Source organism: Alexandromys fortis, unplaced genomic scaffold (genome assembly GCF_014885135.2).
Source record: "Alexandromys fortis isolate MF-2015 unplaced genomic scaffold, M_Fortis_MF-2015_v1.1 scaffold_279, whole genome shotgun sequence".
Classification (NCBI taxonomy): domain Eukaryota; kingdom Metazoa; phylum Chordata; class Mammalia; order Rodentia; family Cricetidae; genus Alexandromys; species Alexandromys fortis.
The window spans coordinates 1,320,287-1,336,411 of NW_026068151.1; the positions used below are offsets into that span (position 1 = coordinate 1,320,287).

General features: G+C 36.7%; 1 protein-coding gene across 2 annotated transcripts in view; it reads left to right on the plus strand.

The window, feature by feature from the left end:
* The window catches only part of Yes1 (YES proto-oncogene 1, Src family tyrosine kinase), a 71,668-nt gene that overhangs the window by 38,533 nt on the left and 17,010 nt on the right, over nucleotides 1-16,125 (plus strand). For both annotated transcript variants that reach the window (XR_007589414.1, XM_050127260.1), the window contains exons 3-10: nucleotides 3,046-3,145; nucleotides 6,562-6,660; nucleotides 7,763-7,866; nucleotides 7,951-8,100; nucleotides 9,673-9,828; nucleotides 10,040-10,219; nucleotides 13,946-14,022; nucleotides 15,236-15,389. Coding sequence is in view for 1 of the 2 variants with exons in the window: in XM_050127260.1 (XP_049983217.1) it covers nucleotides 3,046-3,145; nucleotides 6,562-6,660; nucleotides 7,763-7,866; nucleotides 7,951-8,100; nucleotides 9,673-9,828; nucleotides 10,040-10,219; nucleotides 13,946-14,022; nucleotides 15,236-15,389 (1,020 nt within the window). In the remaining variant the exon portion in view is untranslated. The remainder of the gene's footprint in view (nucleotides 1-3,045; nucleotides 3,146-6,561; nucleotides 6,661-7,762; nucleotides 7,867-7,950; nucleotides 8,101-9,672; nucleotides 9,829-10,039; nucleotides 10,220-13,945; nucleotides 14,023-15,235; nucleotides 15,390-16,125) is intronic.

Consider the following 16,125-nt stretch of genomic DNA (forward strand, 5'->3'; position numbering starts at 1 on the left):
ATAGCTCTTTTGCTCAAAGCCCCACATGAGGATGCTTTTCTCTTAAAATGACAAAGCACAACTGTCTTAAAAAAAGGGTGAGTTCCAGGATTCCCTGATGTGAAAGTTCCATGATGTCAGCAAAGCATGGTGTTACTAATCTTTGGAGTGCCCACCCTAACCTTGGGTGTAAACAGGTGCCAAGGACAAATGGAATGGCTCATGACCTTATTAATAATCAGTGGATACAAAAAGTAGAAATCTCTTCTACAAGCATGGCCTGTATATGCATTTGCCTTCCTCATTCTGCTCATTTCTGGACCAGTAGAAGTAGCCAGAGGTCTGTAACACCCTAGATCTATTAGCATGTGGACAATGCTAGATATTATTGATCACAGTTCTAATTTCAGCCACCTAGTGACCAGGGTGCTATTTCTGATAGTTAACACAAGCCTTGACATTACTTGGGAAAGGTAGTGATTAAAAACGGCTAGAGTAAATAAATGTTGATACAAAAAGGCATTTCTTTAGTTACTTAAAAAATTTTTTAAAAATCACTATTTTTATTTGTTGCAAATTATGTGCATGCATACAATATATTTTGATTCTTTTCACCTCCCACAATCCTCCCTCCAACTCTTCGCAGATCTACTTTCAATACTTAAAGCAATTTACTTATTTGAAATATTCCATTTATGGGTGTTCATATAATAACAAAAAAAGGGGGGGACCAGAATGTCCTATATAAGATATAGAGAGGTGAGCAATATAAACAAAGCTTCTGTACCTAGTTAAGTTTATATTATAATGATTGAATAATAATTAGTTAATAAACAGCTAAAGAGAGTGATTAGTAGTGTTTAAGTATTTGAAGGCAAAAACAAGATGATTGATGGATGAAGGCCCTATAGTTGCCAAAGAAAGCCACCTTGGGAAGAAATCACTTGAACTGATACTTAGTTGATAGATATGATCTATTTGTAGAGCTCAGGAAAGAACAAGCAAAATAACAAAATTAGCAAACACAAAGTTCAAGAAATACAAATGCACTTAGAACTTTTGAAGACCAAAGAACATAAATGGGAGAATTGTAGTAGACTAAACAGTTGGACAGGACACTGTAATTGCTTAGGACCATAGACTGTAGGAAAGGGCTTGAGTGTTATTCAAAGCTAGAAAGAAGCTTTGAGATTTAAGTAAGAGAATTTGCTTGTTGGGTTTCCTCTTTAAAAATACTCTAGGGACTGTAGAGATGGATCAGCAGTTTAGAACACTAGATGTTCTTACAGAGGAACTGGGTTTGGTTCCGAGCATCCATATCAGTCCTCTAGCAACTACCTGTAACTCCAGTTCAACACCGTCCTCTGGCCTCCTCAGACACCTGTACATACATGGCTTACACGCATAAACACATACACTTAAATGAAAATAAAACTTGAAAAGTAATTAAAACTGACTCTAGTAGCTGTGTGAAGAATGGGTGATAGTAAAGCAGAGTAGAAGTAAGTTAGGAAGGTAATTTCTGGTGCCAGCTTTCCTAGTGAGAGGTGGCACCACAGTAAAATGAGAAATAGGTAAATTATCTATGTTAGAACTAGAACTAACAGTCCCAACCATATCACACTCCCTTTTGCTTAGAGAGAGGAGACTTGAACAAATGCAGATTAAAGAAGAAAAATCAAGAGCTTCATTCATTTGTTTATAATAAATTTTGAGTACTTACTAGACAGTGAAGTAGAGACACCAAATAAGCAAGTGGATTGATGACTTAGAATGAGCTGATGCTATGTATGAACATGTTCTTATACCTTTGCTTTTCTTCTGCTTTGTATTTAGAGGCAGTAAGTTTTATTTTTCCATGTCACAGTATTTGCATTTATCACTCATTTGTAGTTTTACTACCTACCTTTTCCCTCTCCCATTAAAAAAAAAAGATGGATAAATAATAATGGATGCAGCAAACCAATTGGACTATACTAGATAGAGATGATAAATAATTGAATTAAGACTATATTGGTCAACCGGATGTGGTGGCACAACATCTTTAACTCCAGCACTCAGGAGGCAGAGGCAGGCAGATCTCTTATGAGTTGGATGCCAGCCTGGTCCATAGAGTGAGGCCTTGTCTCAAAAAGAATATGTTCCTCAGAGGTCTGATCTTGCATGTAGGAGACTAAGGATTTGATCCTCTCACACCCTTTTTGGAAAAGAGTTGGTAAAAAAAAAAAAAAATTCAGTAGGAATAAGATCAAGAATTCCATTGTACAACCTTGTAACTACTCTGCTTAGTAACAACAAATTGTATTGAAAATTGGTTAAAGTAGATTTTAAGTTTCTTGCCAAAAAAAGATGAATAATGTGACTTGATTTAACCATTGCATAATTTGCATGTGTTTCAAAATCTTTTATTATTCTTGATAAATATATACATCTATAAAAATGATATAATAGACTTTTAAAACTAGAATGCCTTCCTTTAAATATTTTAAACACTGCATTGTCATTTTATATATATATGTTCTGTTATTCTATTTGCACATAATATATCAGATATTAAATGTGTTCATCTTTTAAATATATTAATACATTACTAAATCTGGTAACTTTTTTTGAATTTATACTGTACAATTCATATTGGCCATACACTTAACTTTCAGGACAAATATGATATTTTTATTTTTAAGTATAAAGTGAGCTTTAAGAAAACCTTAATGATTGCTTTTAATGGATTTAGATGGAAGTGCTTTCATGTTAAGGAATTGAAGACAGGGGCATGTAGTTTGTGTGCTTTCCGTCCCAAAGAATTGATCTGCAATGTGGCTTCCTTTTCGAACCAGACATGTTGCTTCAGAAGTGAAATTACGTTTATTTCAGAGTTTATAGGATTTTAGAATTTATACAGTTTCACAGGAATGGTGAAATGAGAACTTTTTATTAAAACCCAGCTTCTAAAAAAATACTAGAGGAAGATGGAAACTGAACCTAAACTTTTACCAGCAATAATTGTTTATTTCTTTCATTGTATTCAGGTACATCATTTACCTTGGTCTTTTTTTCCTGTGCCAGGTGGTGTCACTATATTTGTGGCCTTATATGATTATGAAGCTAGAACTACAGAAGACCTTTCCTTTAAGAAGGGTGAAAGATTTCAAATAATTAACAATACGTAAGTTTTGTGTAAATTTTGTAAAAGAGGAACCTGGTCTCTACATGGACCACTGATGGAGTTGATGATATGAAAATGAGAGTGGTGGGGTATGGATCTTTGTTTCGGGTTAGATGATGCCTTTGATTACATTGGATAATATATTGCTACCAGCAGAAGTTACTACTTTGCAAATTGTACTTAGGGTTAATCTGTGAACACAGATTTTAAAAGAAAGAATTCTAGGTGTGGTGGCACATACCTGTAATCCCAGCACTAGAGAAGATCTTGAGTATGAAGCTAGCCTAAGTTGCATAGTGAGTTCCAGGTAAACATGGGCTATATACTTAATGAGTTCCTGTCTCCAGAAATGATGCCCTTTATAAAAAGATCTTTAGAAAGTAAAATCTGTATTTATATAAATACCAGATGACTTTACAACCATATGTGTTGGGGATGGGAGAGGTGGATACAGAACCCCTGTACTCTGAAACTTACCAAATTGCGTTTTTCTTAGTTACTCTTAGACTTTGTCATTTAGCAGTCTGCCATAGAAAATTTGATGCTTGTTATGCTGCGGATTTCCTAATTTCATTAGTAAACATAACAACCACCTTGTAACTTCTCAAAGCATGTACTAATGGTCTTGCTTCTTGTCATGTTTCCCTCTGTCCTCATTTTACCATATGTTATCACTTCCTGTTCCAGAACATAAACTGTGGTTGTGTCTCTCTGCCTTAAGATCCTTCAGTAGCTAACGATAGTTACAAAGATTTAAAAAGAGCAACAGCAACAACAATAATCATCATCCATCAAAACTTTGCCCTGTATTTCTATACTTTTCTCATTCTGCTACCCAACAATATAATTGCAATATTTGGAGTACAATAGTTTCTCACCCTCTTCTTGCCTTCATACATACTATTTCTTTTTCTGGAATAACTTTTGGTCTGTTTCTTTTTTTGTGGGGTGGGAAGGGTGCTTGTTTGAGAGGGGGATAGAATCCTGAGCCTCAAGCATGCAAATTCTGTGCTATGTCACTAAACTATACTTGATTACTTGCTTCTTTTCCCTTTCGAGTTAGCTTTCCTCATCCTTTAAAAGGTATTTCCTATGTCCTTTTCAGTGGTTCATCTCCTTGTCTTCTTCCTCTCCTGCCTGGCTCAGTTCGCACACCTTACTCTATGAATGTTTCTCTTAGGTGTTTGCATGATGTTCTACAAACCTCAGTCATGGCTATCATCATATTGCAAATTACAATTTTTAATTTAGCCTATCATTTTTTTCTTTTGATTTTTTTCAAGACAGGGTCTCTCTGTGATAGCTTTGGAGCCTGTCCTGGAACTCACTCTGAAGACCAGGCTGGCCTTGAACTCTCAGGGATGCCTGCCTCTGCCTCCTGAGTGCTGAGATTAAAGGTGTGCACCACCATTGCCGGGCTGATTTCTCATTCTTTTAGACCAATGATTCTCAGCTTGGGGCAGAATCACACAGAAGGTATTTAGCAGTGTCTGGAGATATTTTTGTTTGTCACAGTCAGGGAGAGTGTGGCAACTGTCATCTTGTACCTGCTAGGGATATTAGTAAAATTATGCTATGTACATGACAAAAGATTCATCAAATATGAAGTGTCAGAGTGTTAGTACCATTATAATTGCTGTCCCTGCTCCAGAATCAGTTCTTGACCTTACGGACTGCTGTTTGTCTTACACTTAGTGACGCTCAGTGAATGACTCAGGGAATTCTTAGGAAGGTCAAATACAAAGTTTTAATAAGAAAGAATCATCACAGGTTCTAGGCCAACTAGGGCTACATAGTAAGACTTTGTGTGTGTGTGTGTGTGTGTGTGTGTGTGTGTGTGTGTGTGTGTGTATGAGAAAAAGATTTAATCTATTCTAGGGCTCCACTAATCAATGTATTTGTTTGCAAATAGTTAAATTATCAAAAGTTTTCTTAATTTATTCTTTAGAGATTAAATTCACTTTGAACATTTATAAAAGTTTCAGTTCAGACAATACATGTAATCTTCAGTAGTGAATCTCTCACACACACACATCTTTTTAGAGATACTTTCATAGGAATTTTGGAAAAGCCAAGGTTAATATATATTCTAAACAATATGCAGCCTCATATTTTGAAATATAATATTAGTTTTGCTGATGTTTGGATATCAGTTTTTGAATAACATTTTAGAACCATACGTGTTTGTTTTACTTGAATCAGGTCTTGCTATATGGCCCAGTCTGACTTTGAATTCACTGTTCTGCCCCCACCTCCTGGGTGCTGGATCATAGGCTTATGCCACCACCACTAGAACTTCAGCTTTTTTTTAAAGAAATAGTTTTGCCTATTGTGAGAGAGACAGGCAAAGAAATATTTTTGTTCATTGGGAGAGAGACAGACAAAGGAATAGTTGTACTTATTGTGAGAGAAACACTCCACACAGTGTGGGCATGTACATGTATCATGGCATGTGTATGGAGGTCAGAAGACAACTTTTAGAAATAGGTTCTCTGTCGTTCTCTCCCCCAGCCCTGTAGGATTGGGGATCACTTAGGTTTTTAGATTTGGCAACAAGTGCCTTTACCCACTAAGCCATTTCACCACCTCCAGAAATTCAACTTTGATTGTCAAGTTTGCGTATAAGAATAGTAAGACCTTTGAGGTGACTTTTATAAATGTTAGAATTTTATTTCTTATTAAAATAAAAATAATTCTTATTAAAATAAAGCATTTGGTATCAAGAACAAAAAAATTAGCATGACATAGACTAAAATGTAGGTGTACCTTAATATGATATGTGTGTAGGCACATATATGGAGCCTAGAGGACAACTTGGTGTAGTTGATTCTCCCCTTCCTCTTTTACACTGACTCTGGGCATTGAATTTAGGTCATTAGCTTGCGTGGCAAGCGCCTTCACCTGCTGAACTATCTTACCAGCCCAGTGTTTTTATGATGGCAAAATGTTCTAAAATGTATTATTTTGATGACTTTCCAATTCTGAATATATTAAAGTCCTTAAATGTTATCTTTTAAATGTGAGAGGTGTATATAGCATACAAATAAAATCTTAAACTTCTAAAATTTTATTTAAAATTTAGTAATAAAAATAAAATTTTTATTCAGCATAGTTTATTAGCCTTAGTTGAAAGAATTCACATGAAAAGGGTAAGTAGAATTCAAGTGTACAGTATTTAAGGGTTTTCTGTTATTACTGTTGGTTTACAGCAACAGTTGTGCTTTTGCGTGGTCTTAATTCCCTTATTCGTCTAACCAGCTTTTAAAAATAGTGTTTTTTAAGCTCAGCTCTTTGTGTATTAATCCAAGAAAAACTCCAGATTAAATATGGAAGTGATTTCTGTTATTTGCATGAGATAAGAATTATACCTTGGGTAAGTGTCTGCATTATAGTGATTGTTGTTTTTTGTGTTGCAGGGAAGGAGACTGGTGGGAAGCAAGATCAATTGCTACCGGAAAGAATGGTTATATCCCTAGCAATTATGTAGCACCTGCAGATTCCATTCAGGCAGAAGAGTATGATGCTACTTCATATTTTATTAATTAATGCACATTCTTCTTAACACAACTTACACACTATTATATTCTAGTCTTAATATAGCTAATGTATCTTATTAATAAGTGCTTTTAAGAATGATTAATATATCTACTCAGACACACAATAAGCAAATCTTATTAATCATTTTACATTGTATTCTCTTTCCTTTATTTTCCCGTTTATTTTTAAAACTCATATTTTTGCACTCCATAGGCCAGAATGATGCATTTTTGATGCTTGCTTGTTTTTACTGATACAAATCATCACATCAGTGTTCTTTTTCTACTATGACTCTTTTTTACTTTGTTTGCTTCTTTGTCTTCAGTATTCTGTGAACTTTTCCACAGTAATAACTGTCATTTTTTTTTTTGTCACTAAGCTTTATTAAATCAAACCCATGCATATTTGGAGTTTCCTATGATTTTGGTATGATCTGCTTGCAGCATTTTACTGAATACAGGTGATCATATTTGTTTCTAAAGAATTAATTCACCTCACTAACATATTTTTCTGTTTGTGTTTTTGTCTTTCCTTCTCTATTTACTGATTTTCTCGTTGGTAAGGGGAATTTAGAGACCTGGGGAGAGTAGTTAGTACATGGAAAAACTGTTAGAGCATGTTTCCAGTTTTGTTTGTTTGTTTTGCTTTTTGATTATTTGTTTTTTCATTTTTTGAGACAGGGTTTCTCTTTTTAGCCCTGGCTGTCCTGAAACTCGCTTTGTAGACCAGGCTAGACTCACAGAGATCTGTCTGCATCTGCCTCCTGAATGCTGGGATTAAAGGCATTCACCACTACTGCCTGGGTCACAGTTAATATTTTTATACTTGAGCTAACATTAATACTTTGTTTGCTTATTTCTTTTTCAAGACAGGGTTTCTCTGTGTAGCCCTGACTGTCCTGGAACTCACTCTGAAGGTCAGGCTGCCATCAAACTCACAGAGATCCTCCTGTATCTGCCTGGAATTAGGGGAGTGCGCTACCGCTGCCAGGCTATTGCACTCCATTCTTATTGATACATGTATGTAATTTTTTTGATCCTCATACCTTTTATCTCAGAACATCATTAATTTCTTTTTCAGATGGTATTTTGGAAAAATGGGGAGAAAAGATGCTGAAAGATTACTTCTGAATCCTGGGAATCAGCGAGGTATATTCTTAGTCAGAGAAAGTGAAACCACTAAAGGTATGAATATTTTATTAATATGTGCACAACATGCATTAGGCATAGGTTGAGGAAGCTGGAGTGAACATGTTCCTCTCCCCCCAGGCGCCTATTCCCTCTCTATTCGTGACTGGGATGAGGTTAGGGGTGACAATGTGAAGCATTACAAAATCAGGAAACTTGACAACGGTGGATACTACATCACGACCAGAGCTCCGTTTGATACTTTGCAGAAACTGGTGAAGCACTACACAGGTAGGTGAGCACTTCAGGGGTAGGAATTAATTCCTTACATTCTATTTTGTGAGGACAATTCTTTATCTTTCTTAAGCTTTAATATGCTCATTTATATTTACACACAGTCAGTCACCAATAGATGTTGATGTTCTGGGTTAAATTTTTTTGGAAAAGTATTTATTTAGTGTTCGTGCATGTTAATGTGTGTATGTGCACACTCATGCTATGATGCTATGATACATGGTGTGAAGGTCAGGGAACAACTTAGGGACTCACTTCTCTTTTCATATCTTCTGGGTCCTGGAGATGAAATTTAAGCTGTCAGGGTTGGCCACAAGTACCAGCTGAGCCATCTTGCTGGTGCTGTGCTCTAGTTGCAAATGAGGAACAAGAGTCACATGTGGCCCAGGTAACATAGCAGGACCATGAATTGAGCTATTGGATAACATGCTCAAATCAGGCTGTAATTGGAATCCTTACTCCTTATTGGCAAAGTGTTTGCATTGGAGTTCTAGATCATAATGTATAAATGCTAAGATTGATTGTGATAATAAATTATAGAACATGACAGCAAATATTTATGTATATTAAATAGCTAAAATTAAACTTGTAATATAAAAAAGCTATCTCGGAGCTAAGATTATAGCTTGGTGGTAAAGTGCTTACTAGCATGTGCCGTGTTTCCCTCCCCAGCACTGCAAAAAAGAAAAGGAAAGGAATAGAGTCAAAAGCTCTCAGATATCTTTATTGATTTTATTCTGTAGAAGCTGAATCTTTGAAGGCTTTCTAAAATAAAAACCCTACAAAATCCAGTTTGAACATGCTATTTCTTTCTTTTTGGTGTTTGAAACAGGGTTTCTCTGTGTAGCCTTGGCTGGCCTGGAACTCACTTTGTAGTAAACCAGGCTGGCCTTGAACTCACATAGCTCCACCTGCCTCTGCCTCCTGAATTCTGGGATTAAAGGTGTGCACCAACACTGCCCAGCTGAAGGTGTTATTTCATATCCAAGCAAATGAACATATAGGAAATATAGACATTTTTGTCTTTTCAAGGACCTTTGAAAAGTATTCTGTTTTGCGGTCTTGTGTCTTTGGAGCCTGTCCGAGAACTAGCTCTTATAGGCCAGGTTAGCCTTGAACTCACAGAGATCCACCTGCCTCTGCCTCCTGAAGGCTGGGATTAAAGGCATGTGCCACCACTGCCTGGCCACTTGTATATACTTCTTATAGAAAGCTTCTTGTTGTATATGTAGCTTTAGAGTAAAGCTGATAGGAGCTGATCAGAGGTTTTAATTCAATAATTTAAGCTTTTTTAAGAAACCAAATAATAAGCCAGGTATGGTGGCATACCCTTTAATCCTAGAAGAAGAGAAATCACTAAGTTCAAAGCCAGTTTGGTCTACATAGTAAGTTCCAAGCTAGTCAGGACCACCTACTAAGATCTTGTCTTAAAAACTAATTAAATAATCAATTATGTGTGTATGTATATTTGTGCATATATGTAAATATATACACATATGTATATACACACACTAATTGTCTTAACTTTGAAAGTAATTCATTTACCGTGTACCCTGTTCATTTATCTAGAACATGCTGATGGTTTATGTCACAAGTTAACAACTGTGTGTCCAACTGTGAAACCCCAGACTCAAGGTCTAGCAAAAGATGCTTGGGAAATCCCTCGAGAATCTTTGCGACTGGAGGTTAAACTGGGTCAAGGATGCTTTGGTGAAGTGTGGATGGGTAAGAAACCTGAGCTTTGTTGTTACTTCATTTGGTTATTGTGAAACCATAAATTAAAATAGCAAAATATGATAAAATATGTATAGTATGTATTTAATTATATGTTGGATAACTGCTATTGTTGATTGAATTTTGGTCTAAAATCCCTTGAAATACAGACTCAGATACAGAAATACAGATACTGAAAGAGTAAAATAAATTGCTTTCCTAGGAACATGGAATGGAACCACAAAGGTAGCAATCAAAACCCTAAAGCCAGGTACAATGATGCCAGAAGCTTTCCTTCAAGAAGCTCAAATAATGAAAAAATTAAGACATGATAAACTTGTTCCATTGTATGCAGTTGTTTCCGAAGAGCCAATTTATATTGTCACTGAGTTTATGGCAAAAGGTATGTACATATGAGTTGTGTTTTACATGGTTCTATTGCAATTAAACAACTTTATTTCTGTTCTTTCTTAGATTAAAAAAAAAATCATACAATATATTTTGCTCATATTCTTTCCCAGATACCCACTCAGCCCAGTCAGCCACCCAACTTTATATTCTTTCTCTTAAAAAAACAAGAAAAAAGAAAACGCAAAAAATATCCAAAACAAAATTAAAACAAGACCATGGAGTCTGTTTTTTGTTGGCCAGTTATTCCTGGGCATGCAGCCTTCCTTGGGGTGTGGTTGATATACCCATTGTCTCTCCGTTGGAAAACAAACAAACAAAAAAGAACAACAACTGATTTTTCCCTTTCCCTGAAGCTGTCAGTTGCGAATAGGGTCTTGGTAAGGAGTTGGATTTTGTGCCCACTTGCCCTTCTCTTTGTTGGGAACTTGTCTGGTTTGAACTTGTGTCATAGTCTTTGGGAGTTCACATGTGCATCAGACCTGCTGTGTCTGGAAAACACTGTTATTGTGGAGTCATCCGCCACCTCTGGCTCTCACATAGATCTCTGAGCCTTGAGGGGAGGGCTTTGATAATAATTAGGGTGTGATCCCATTTAGACCTCAGTGTTTCAGTCTCTTACTCTCTATTTTGTCTAGTTGTGATCCATCTACTGCAAGAAGTCTTCTCTCTGGTGAGACTCAGTGATACACTTTTCTGTGTGGGTATAGCAGTATGTTGGTAGGAGTCCTTTTGCTTTGTTCATTTAACACAATAATTGGAGATTTTCTCTGGGGTCTATGATCTACCTCTCAGAGGTATGGGTTCCATCTCAAGAAGTGGGCTTTTTAAGTCCAGCCAGAAGATGGATGGTTACTCCTCTAACAGTCATGCCCCATTGCACCAGGGAGTATACCTGGCAGGCTGATTGCTAATGTAGCTCACAGAATACACGTTTGTCCTTTAAAATTATGTTTATTTACATATTTTGCATGCATATATGTATGGGTGACATGACACATATGTGAAGGTCAAAGTATAGCTTGACGGAGTCGACCGTTTTCTTCTACCATTCAGGTCTTGGGGATTAAACTCAGGTTACCAGTCTTGGCAGCAGACATCTTTCTTTACCCACTGAGCCCTCTTGCAGGCCCTCTATACATACAGATTTTTGTCATAGTACTTTCTAACTTAAGATTTTTTTCTGTAGACTTTTAAAAGAGGAAATGTTAGTTTGTTTTTTTTTTTTAATGGAATAGTGGTTTTTTTTCCAGTTCTCCCAGAGGACCTTATGAAACTATAAAGGAAAATTAGAGTGCATCTTTTGAAAGTAGATTTAAGTAAAGGAAATGTAATTGCTAGGGGAGTCAAAAAGTAGACAAATTGAATTAAAGTGTTAAACTGTAGCACTAAGGCAAAGATATTGAAGGGAATCATTTTTTATCTCATTTTACATAAACACAGTTCTTAACACACTGGACTTGCAGAGGCTGTTCTCCCTTACTGTCAATTGAAATTTCTCATCCTTCCCACCTTATAAGAGCACAGGTGAGCTCTTATTTAACGCTGGCTGGCGTTTTAGAGTCAGGGGCAAAACTAGGCAAGGTTGATGCTCTTCCCTCTTTATATCTATGCTAATGATGCTGTAGAAGAGGAGCCAGTAAGTGATTAAATGATGCTGATTAGTCTGAATCTACCTATTTTTAATTGGATCTATTTTAAAATTTTTATTTTTGTACTATGTTTTGTTGTTGTTTGTTTTTGTTTTTTTGAGACAGGGTTCTCTGTGTAACCCTGGCTGTCAAGGAACTCAGTCTGTAGATCAGGTTGGCCTTGAACTCAGAGATCCACCTGCCTTTACTTCCCAAGTGCTCCAATTAAAAGCATGTACCACCACTGCCTGACTTACTTTTATTTTTTTGAATCAGACTAATTAAGTTACTATTATGTCAACTTCTCTAGTAGTTCATGTTGGCTGATAATGTAGTTCCTACTAATGGTGATAGAGAAACAAAAATCTCTCTAAAAGGACTACAGGAGGAAGAAAAATCTCTCTAAAAGGACTAAAACCAATAACCTATTAATTGATAGCTAAAATATACCTAAAGTTCCAAAGTATATGTCTTCTTTGGAAGGCATTTAGGCTGCAAACAACTGCTGCCTATGACATTTGAATGAGTGCATTAAATGAATTAGAAGGGGAAGTGAGAAAAGGAAAAGAAAGAAATTTAAATCAAGATATTGGTAGCATGAAAAAAACAAATGGAGGTAAGACTAATGGAGCATCCATATAGTTCAATATAGCAGTCTTTTAAAATGTAGAGAAAATGCTAGAATTCCGTGTTGTTACATAATTTGGTTAAGATTATTTCTAGGCGAGAGATTTCAAATATAAAATAATAAAAGTTTCTGGGTTTAAAATACAATAATTCCTCAGTCATTAATATTTAGTTGCTTAACAGTAAACCTTGTTTGTCCTTTAAAACTTATTGTCTCATGTGCTTTATAAGAAACCTATTGTTGCAAACAGATTTTCTTGTTGTTCTTAATTTCCATATGTGGTTTTTTTCCTACTGTTGTGCTGACAACCAAGCCCAGGGTCTTGTACATTCTAAGAACACACTCTGCCACTGAGCTTTGTTGGCCCCAGCCCTGCACATGAGTTTTCATATTATTCTCATCCTTCAGAATTTGTTTCTTATATTTATGGGGTCCCACTGTGAACCCCAGCGCAGAATTGAGCCAACCGCCCGCACGACTGGCCCCGGCGGGGGCGGGGCGTGTGTTCACAGCTCATAAGTCGGATCTCCCCCCTTGCTCCCCTTCAGCACTATCTTGGCTGGGAGTATTCTTCACCGGCTTTGCGATGTCACCTTTTTTGAATTTTGCACCTTTTTCTAACTGTCACGCTTTTGGCGTAGCTGTCAGGTTCTAGGCGCCAACTGCGCCTTTTTTAAACTGTCACTTTTTTTGTGTGCTAACTTGGCCACTCCAGCCTTCTATATGCTCATGCTCGATTCAACCCACATCTGTCTTTACCAGTTCTACCAATTATATTTTCTTGATCTAGTGTAGAATCCATGGTCAAGCCCAGCATTCAATTGCCATCTCTTTTGTGTCTTTTAATCTGAAATTCTCAGCCTTTCTTATGAAAATGAGTATTTTTGTTGTTTTGTTTTTATAAAAATGTTTCTTGTTTTGGGTTTATCTGATGTTGTATGCTTTTAACTCATAGTAGAGAGAGAATAACCAGACCTCCCTTTTAACCTTCCACTTTGCTGAATTCATCATACTTTACTATGCCCCTAGTGCCGTCTCCTGACACCAGGAGCTATTCATCACACCATCGTGAGCTGCTTGTAATTGTAACTACTCCATGACATTCTCAGTTGGCTGTATACTAGACTCAAACTGACTTTTAAAATATATAGCTGTCTTTTTTTTTGTCACAGAATCTTGATCAAAGTGTGTGGGGGCAATGACTAAAGTGGTGATGTTTTCTGTCAGAATGGGAAGTGGTACTTTGTCCCTTTAAAATCTGTAATCAAGAGAAGTTTTAAACTTTCAGTTTGAGGCTCCCCTGGAGTCTTTGATACTTCCAAAAGTGTCCAAAATACATTAAAAAAAAAAAAACTGAGAAGTTTTTCTGGTTTGATGATTTGTTTAAGGTATTGAAGACTATTTGTTTCTATTTTAAAGTAATGTTCACATTTTCCCCCGGATACCTTTCTGTCTCTTACAGGGAGCTTGTTAGATTTCCTTAAAGAAGGAGATGGAAAATATTTGAAACTTCCACAGCTGGTCGATATGGCTGCTCAGGTAGTTGCATATATATGTATCAATTTGAATTAAAAGCATATGTTTAAAATGCAGAAAAATCTTAGCATAATATTAAAATTTGTGCAGTGAAATACTGCAGTTTTAGAAGAAGAGAGAAGGTTAGAGGTAGTTCAGTGTGAGCCCTTAAGTATACTGCAGCTCTTCTGGTTGCCCAGTATCATACGACCTTTGACATAGAGCTTCCACAAATACAAAGTCTGTATTTACATTTCAGCAGATAAATTTAAGAAAATTAAGACAGGCTGAGTGATGGTAGCACATGCTTTTAATAGCAGCACTCAGGGCGTAGAGGTGGGTGTTTGAGTTCCAGGATAGCCAGGACTACATAGAGAAACCCTGTCTCAAATAAATAAATGAATGAATGAATGAATGAATGAATGAATGAATGAATGAATGAATGAATAAATGAATAAATAGAAAAAATTAAGATGGATATGTGTTATTCCAAAATTTAAAACCTGAAAGTATATGCTATTTTTTTGTTTGTCTAAAATAAGTTTATGTGCTTGCTTCTGTGGCTCTTACCTGTTAGTGAAAGTCATTTGATAATGCCAGCAAATTTCAGAGGAGACAGGAATATGCCAGACTCTTAGGGACTTTCTTTTGGAAAAATGGCAAGCCTTTTTAATAAGATAGATAAATGGCATGGGCTTTGTGAGCTACATACAAACCCTATTGGGCCTCATTAGTTATACAGCCCTTTAAATGTAAAAGCCATTTTTTTTTAACACTTCTCAAGTCATATGAAAACAGGCTGTGGGTACATCTGACTTACAAGCTATAGTTTGTTCATACTTCAGGACCTTAGATTGTGTCTGGTATGGACTGTGTGAGGTTTTTGTCCAGAGACTCCAGACTCCATCCTCTTGTGATATTTTTCTTCTGACCATTGACAAGAAGACAATAGGACATTGTGCTGGTCATGTGACTGGATGTACTCTGGGCATAAAATATTGATCTTCAAAATATGTGTTGATTGATTTTTACTTGCAGTATTAGGGATGTAAAGATTAATCATTTTTTAAAAATTACAGTTTTGTTCTATTGTCTTCTGGATTGTGTCTGTTACTGTAATTTTTTTTGAGATACCTAATTTTCCAACAGTCCCTTTAACCAAAAGTATCCTCCCTTTGCATCATATATTTTGCATCTTTTTTTATATTTTGCATCTTGTTGTGCTTCCTCTCTTAAGATTGCTGATGGTATGGCGTATATTGAAAGAATGAACTATATTCACCGAGATCTCCGAGCTGCTAATATTCTTGTAGGAGAAAATCTTGTATGCAAAATAGCAGATTTTGGCTTAGCAAGATTAATTGAAGACAATGAGTACACAGCAAGACAAGGTAAAATAACATACATAGATGCTAATACCCTATGCTTGTTTTACTTAACACCCAGACCTTTATGCAATACCAATAATTCTAGTGGATAACGATGTTCCTGCCTACCTGGGCTGCCAAAGCACATCAGGGTAGGATGTGGATGCAAGAGCCTTTTGTGGGAAACAGGGCACAGCTAGACACTGCCTTTTTGCTCAGCATGTGACATGCATTTTCATGTGGACCTGGCATGAAACCATCGGTAGACTAAGTGCTTCTGTGTGAGCATTTCCCATGTACTCATGGAGCAAAGCTTCTCCATCTATGAAATCTGTTGGCGATCAACAGTATTTGGGGGGATAGGAGTTTAAGAAAATGGCTCAGCTGGTAAAAAACACTTGGAAAGCAAAGCCTGGTGGCCTGTTTGACCCCTGGAACCCATGTCATAAAGTTGGATGTCGTAGTCTGCACCCTTAATCCCAGCACTCCTGTAGGGAGACATGGAAAATGAAGGCAGAAGGCTCACTCAGAAGTTAGCAGGCCAGCTAACCAGGAGTAGGTAATACAGTAGCAAAAATGAGAGCCCCAGTCTTGACAAGGCACTTTTCGAGGTGGTAGTGGCACATACCTTTAATCCCAGCTCTTGGTAGGCAGAGGCAGGTGGGTCTTTGTGAGTTCAAGGCCAGCCTGATCTACAGAGCAAGTTCCAGGACTTGCTCCAAAGCTACAGTGAAACCCTGTCTTGGAAGAAAGAGAGAAA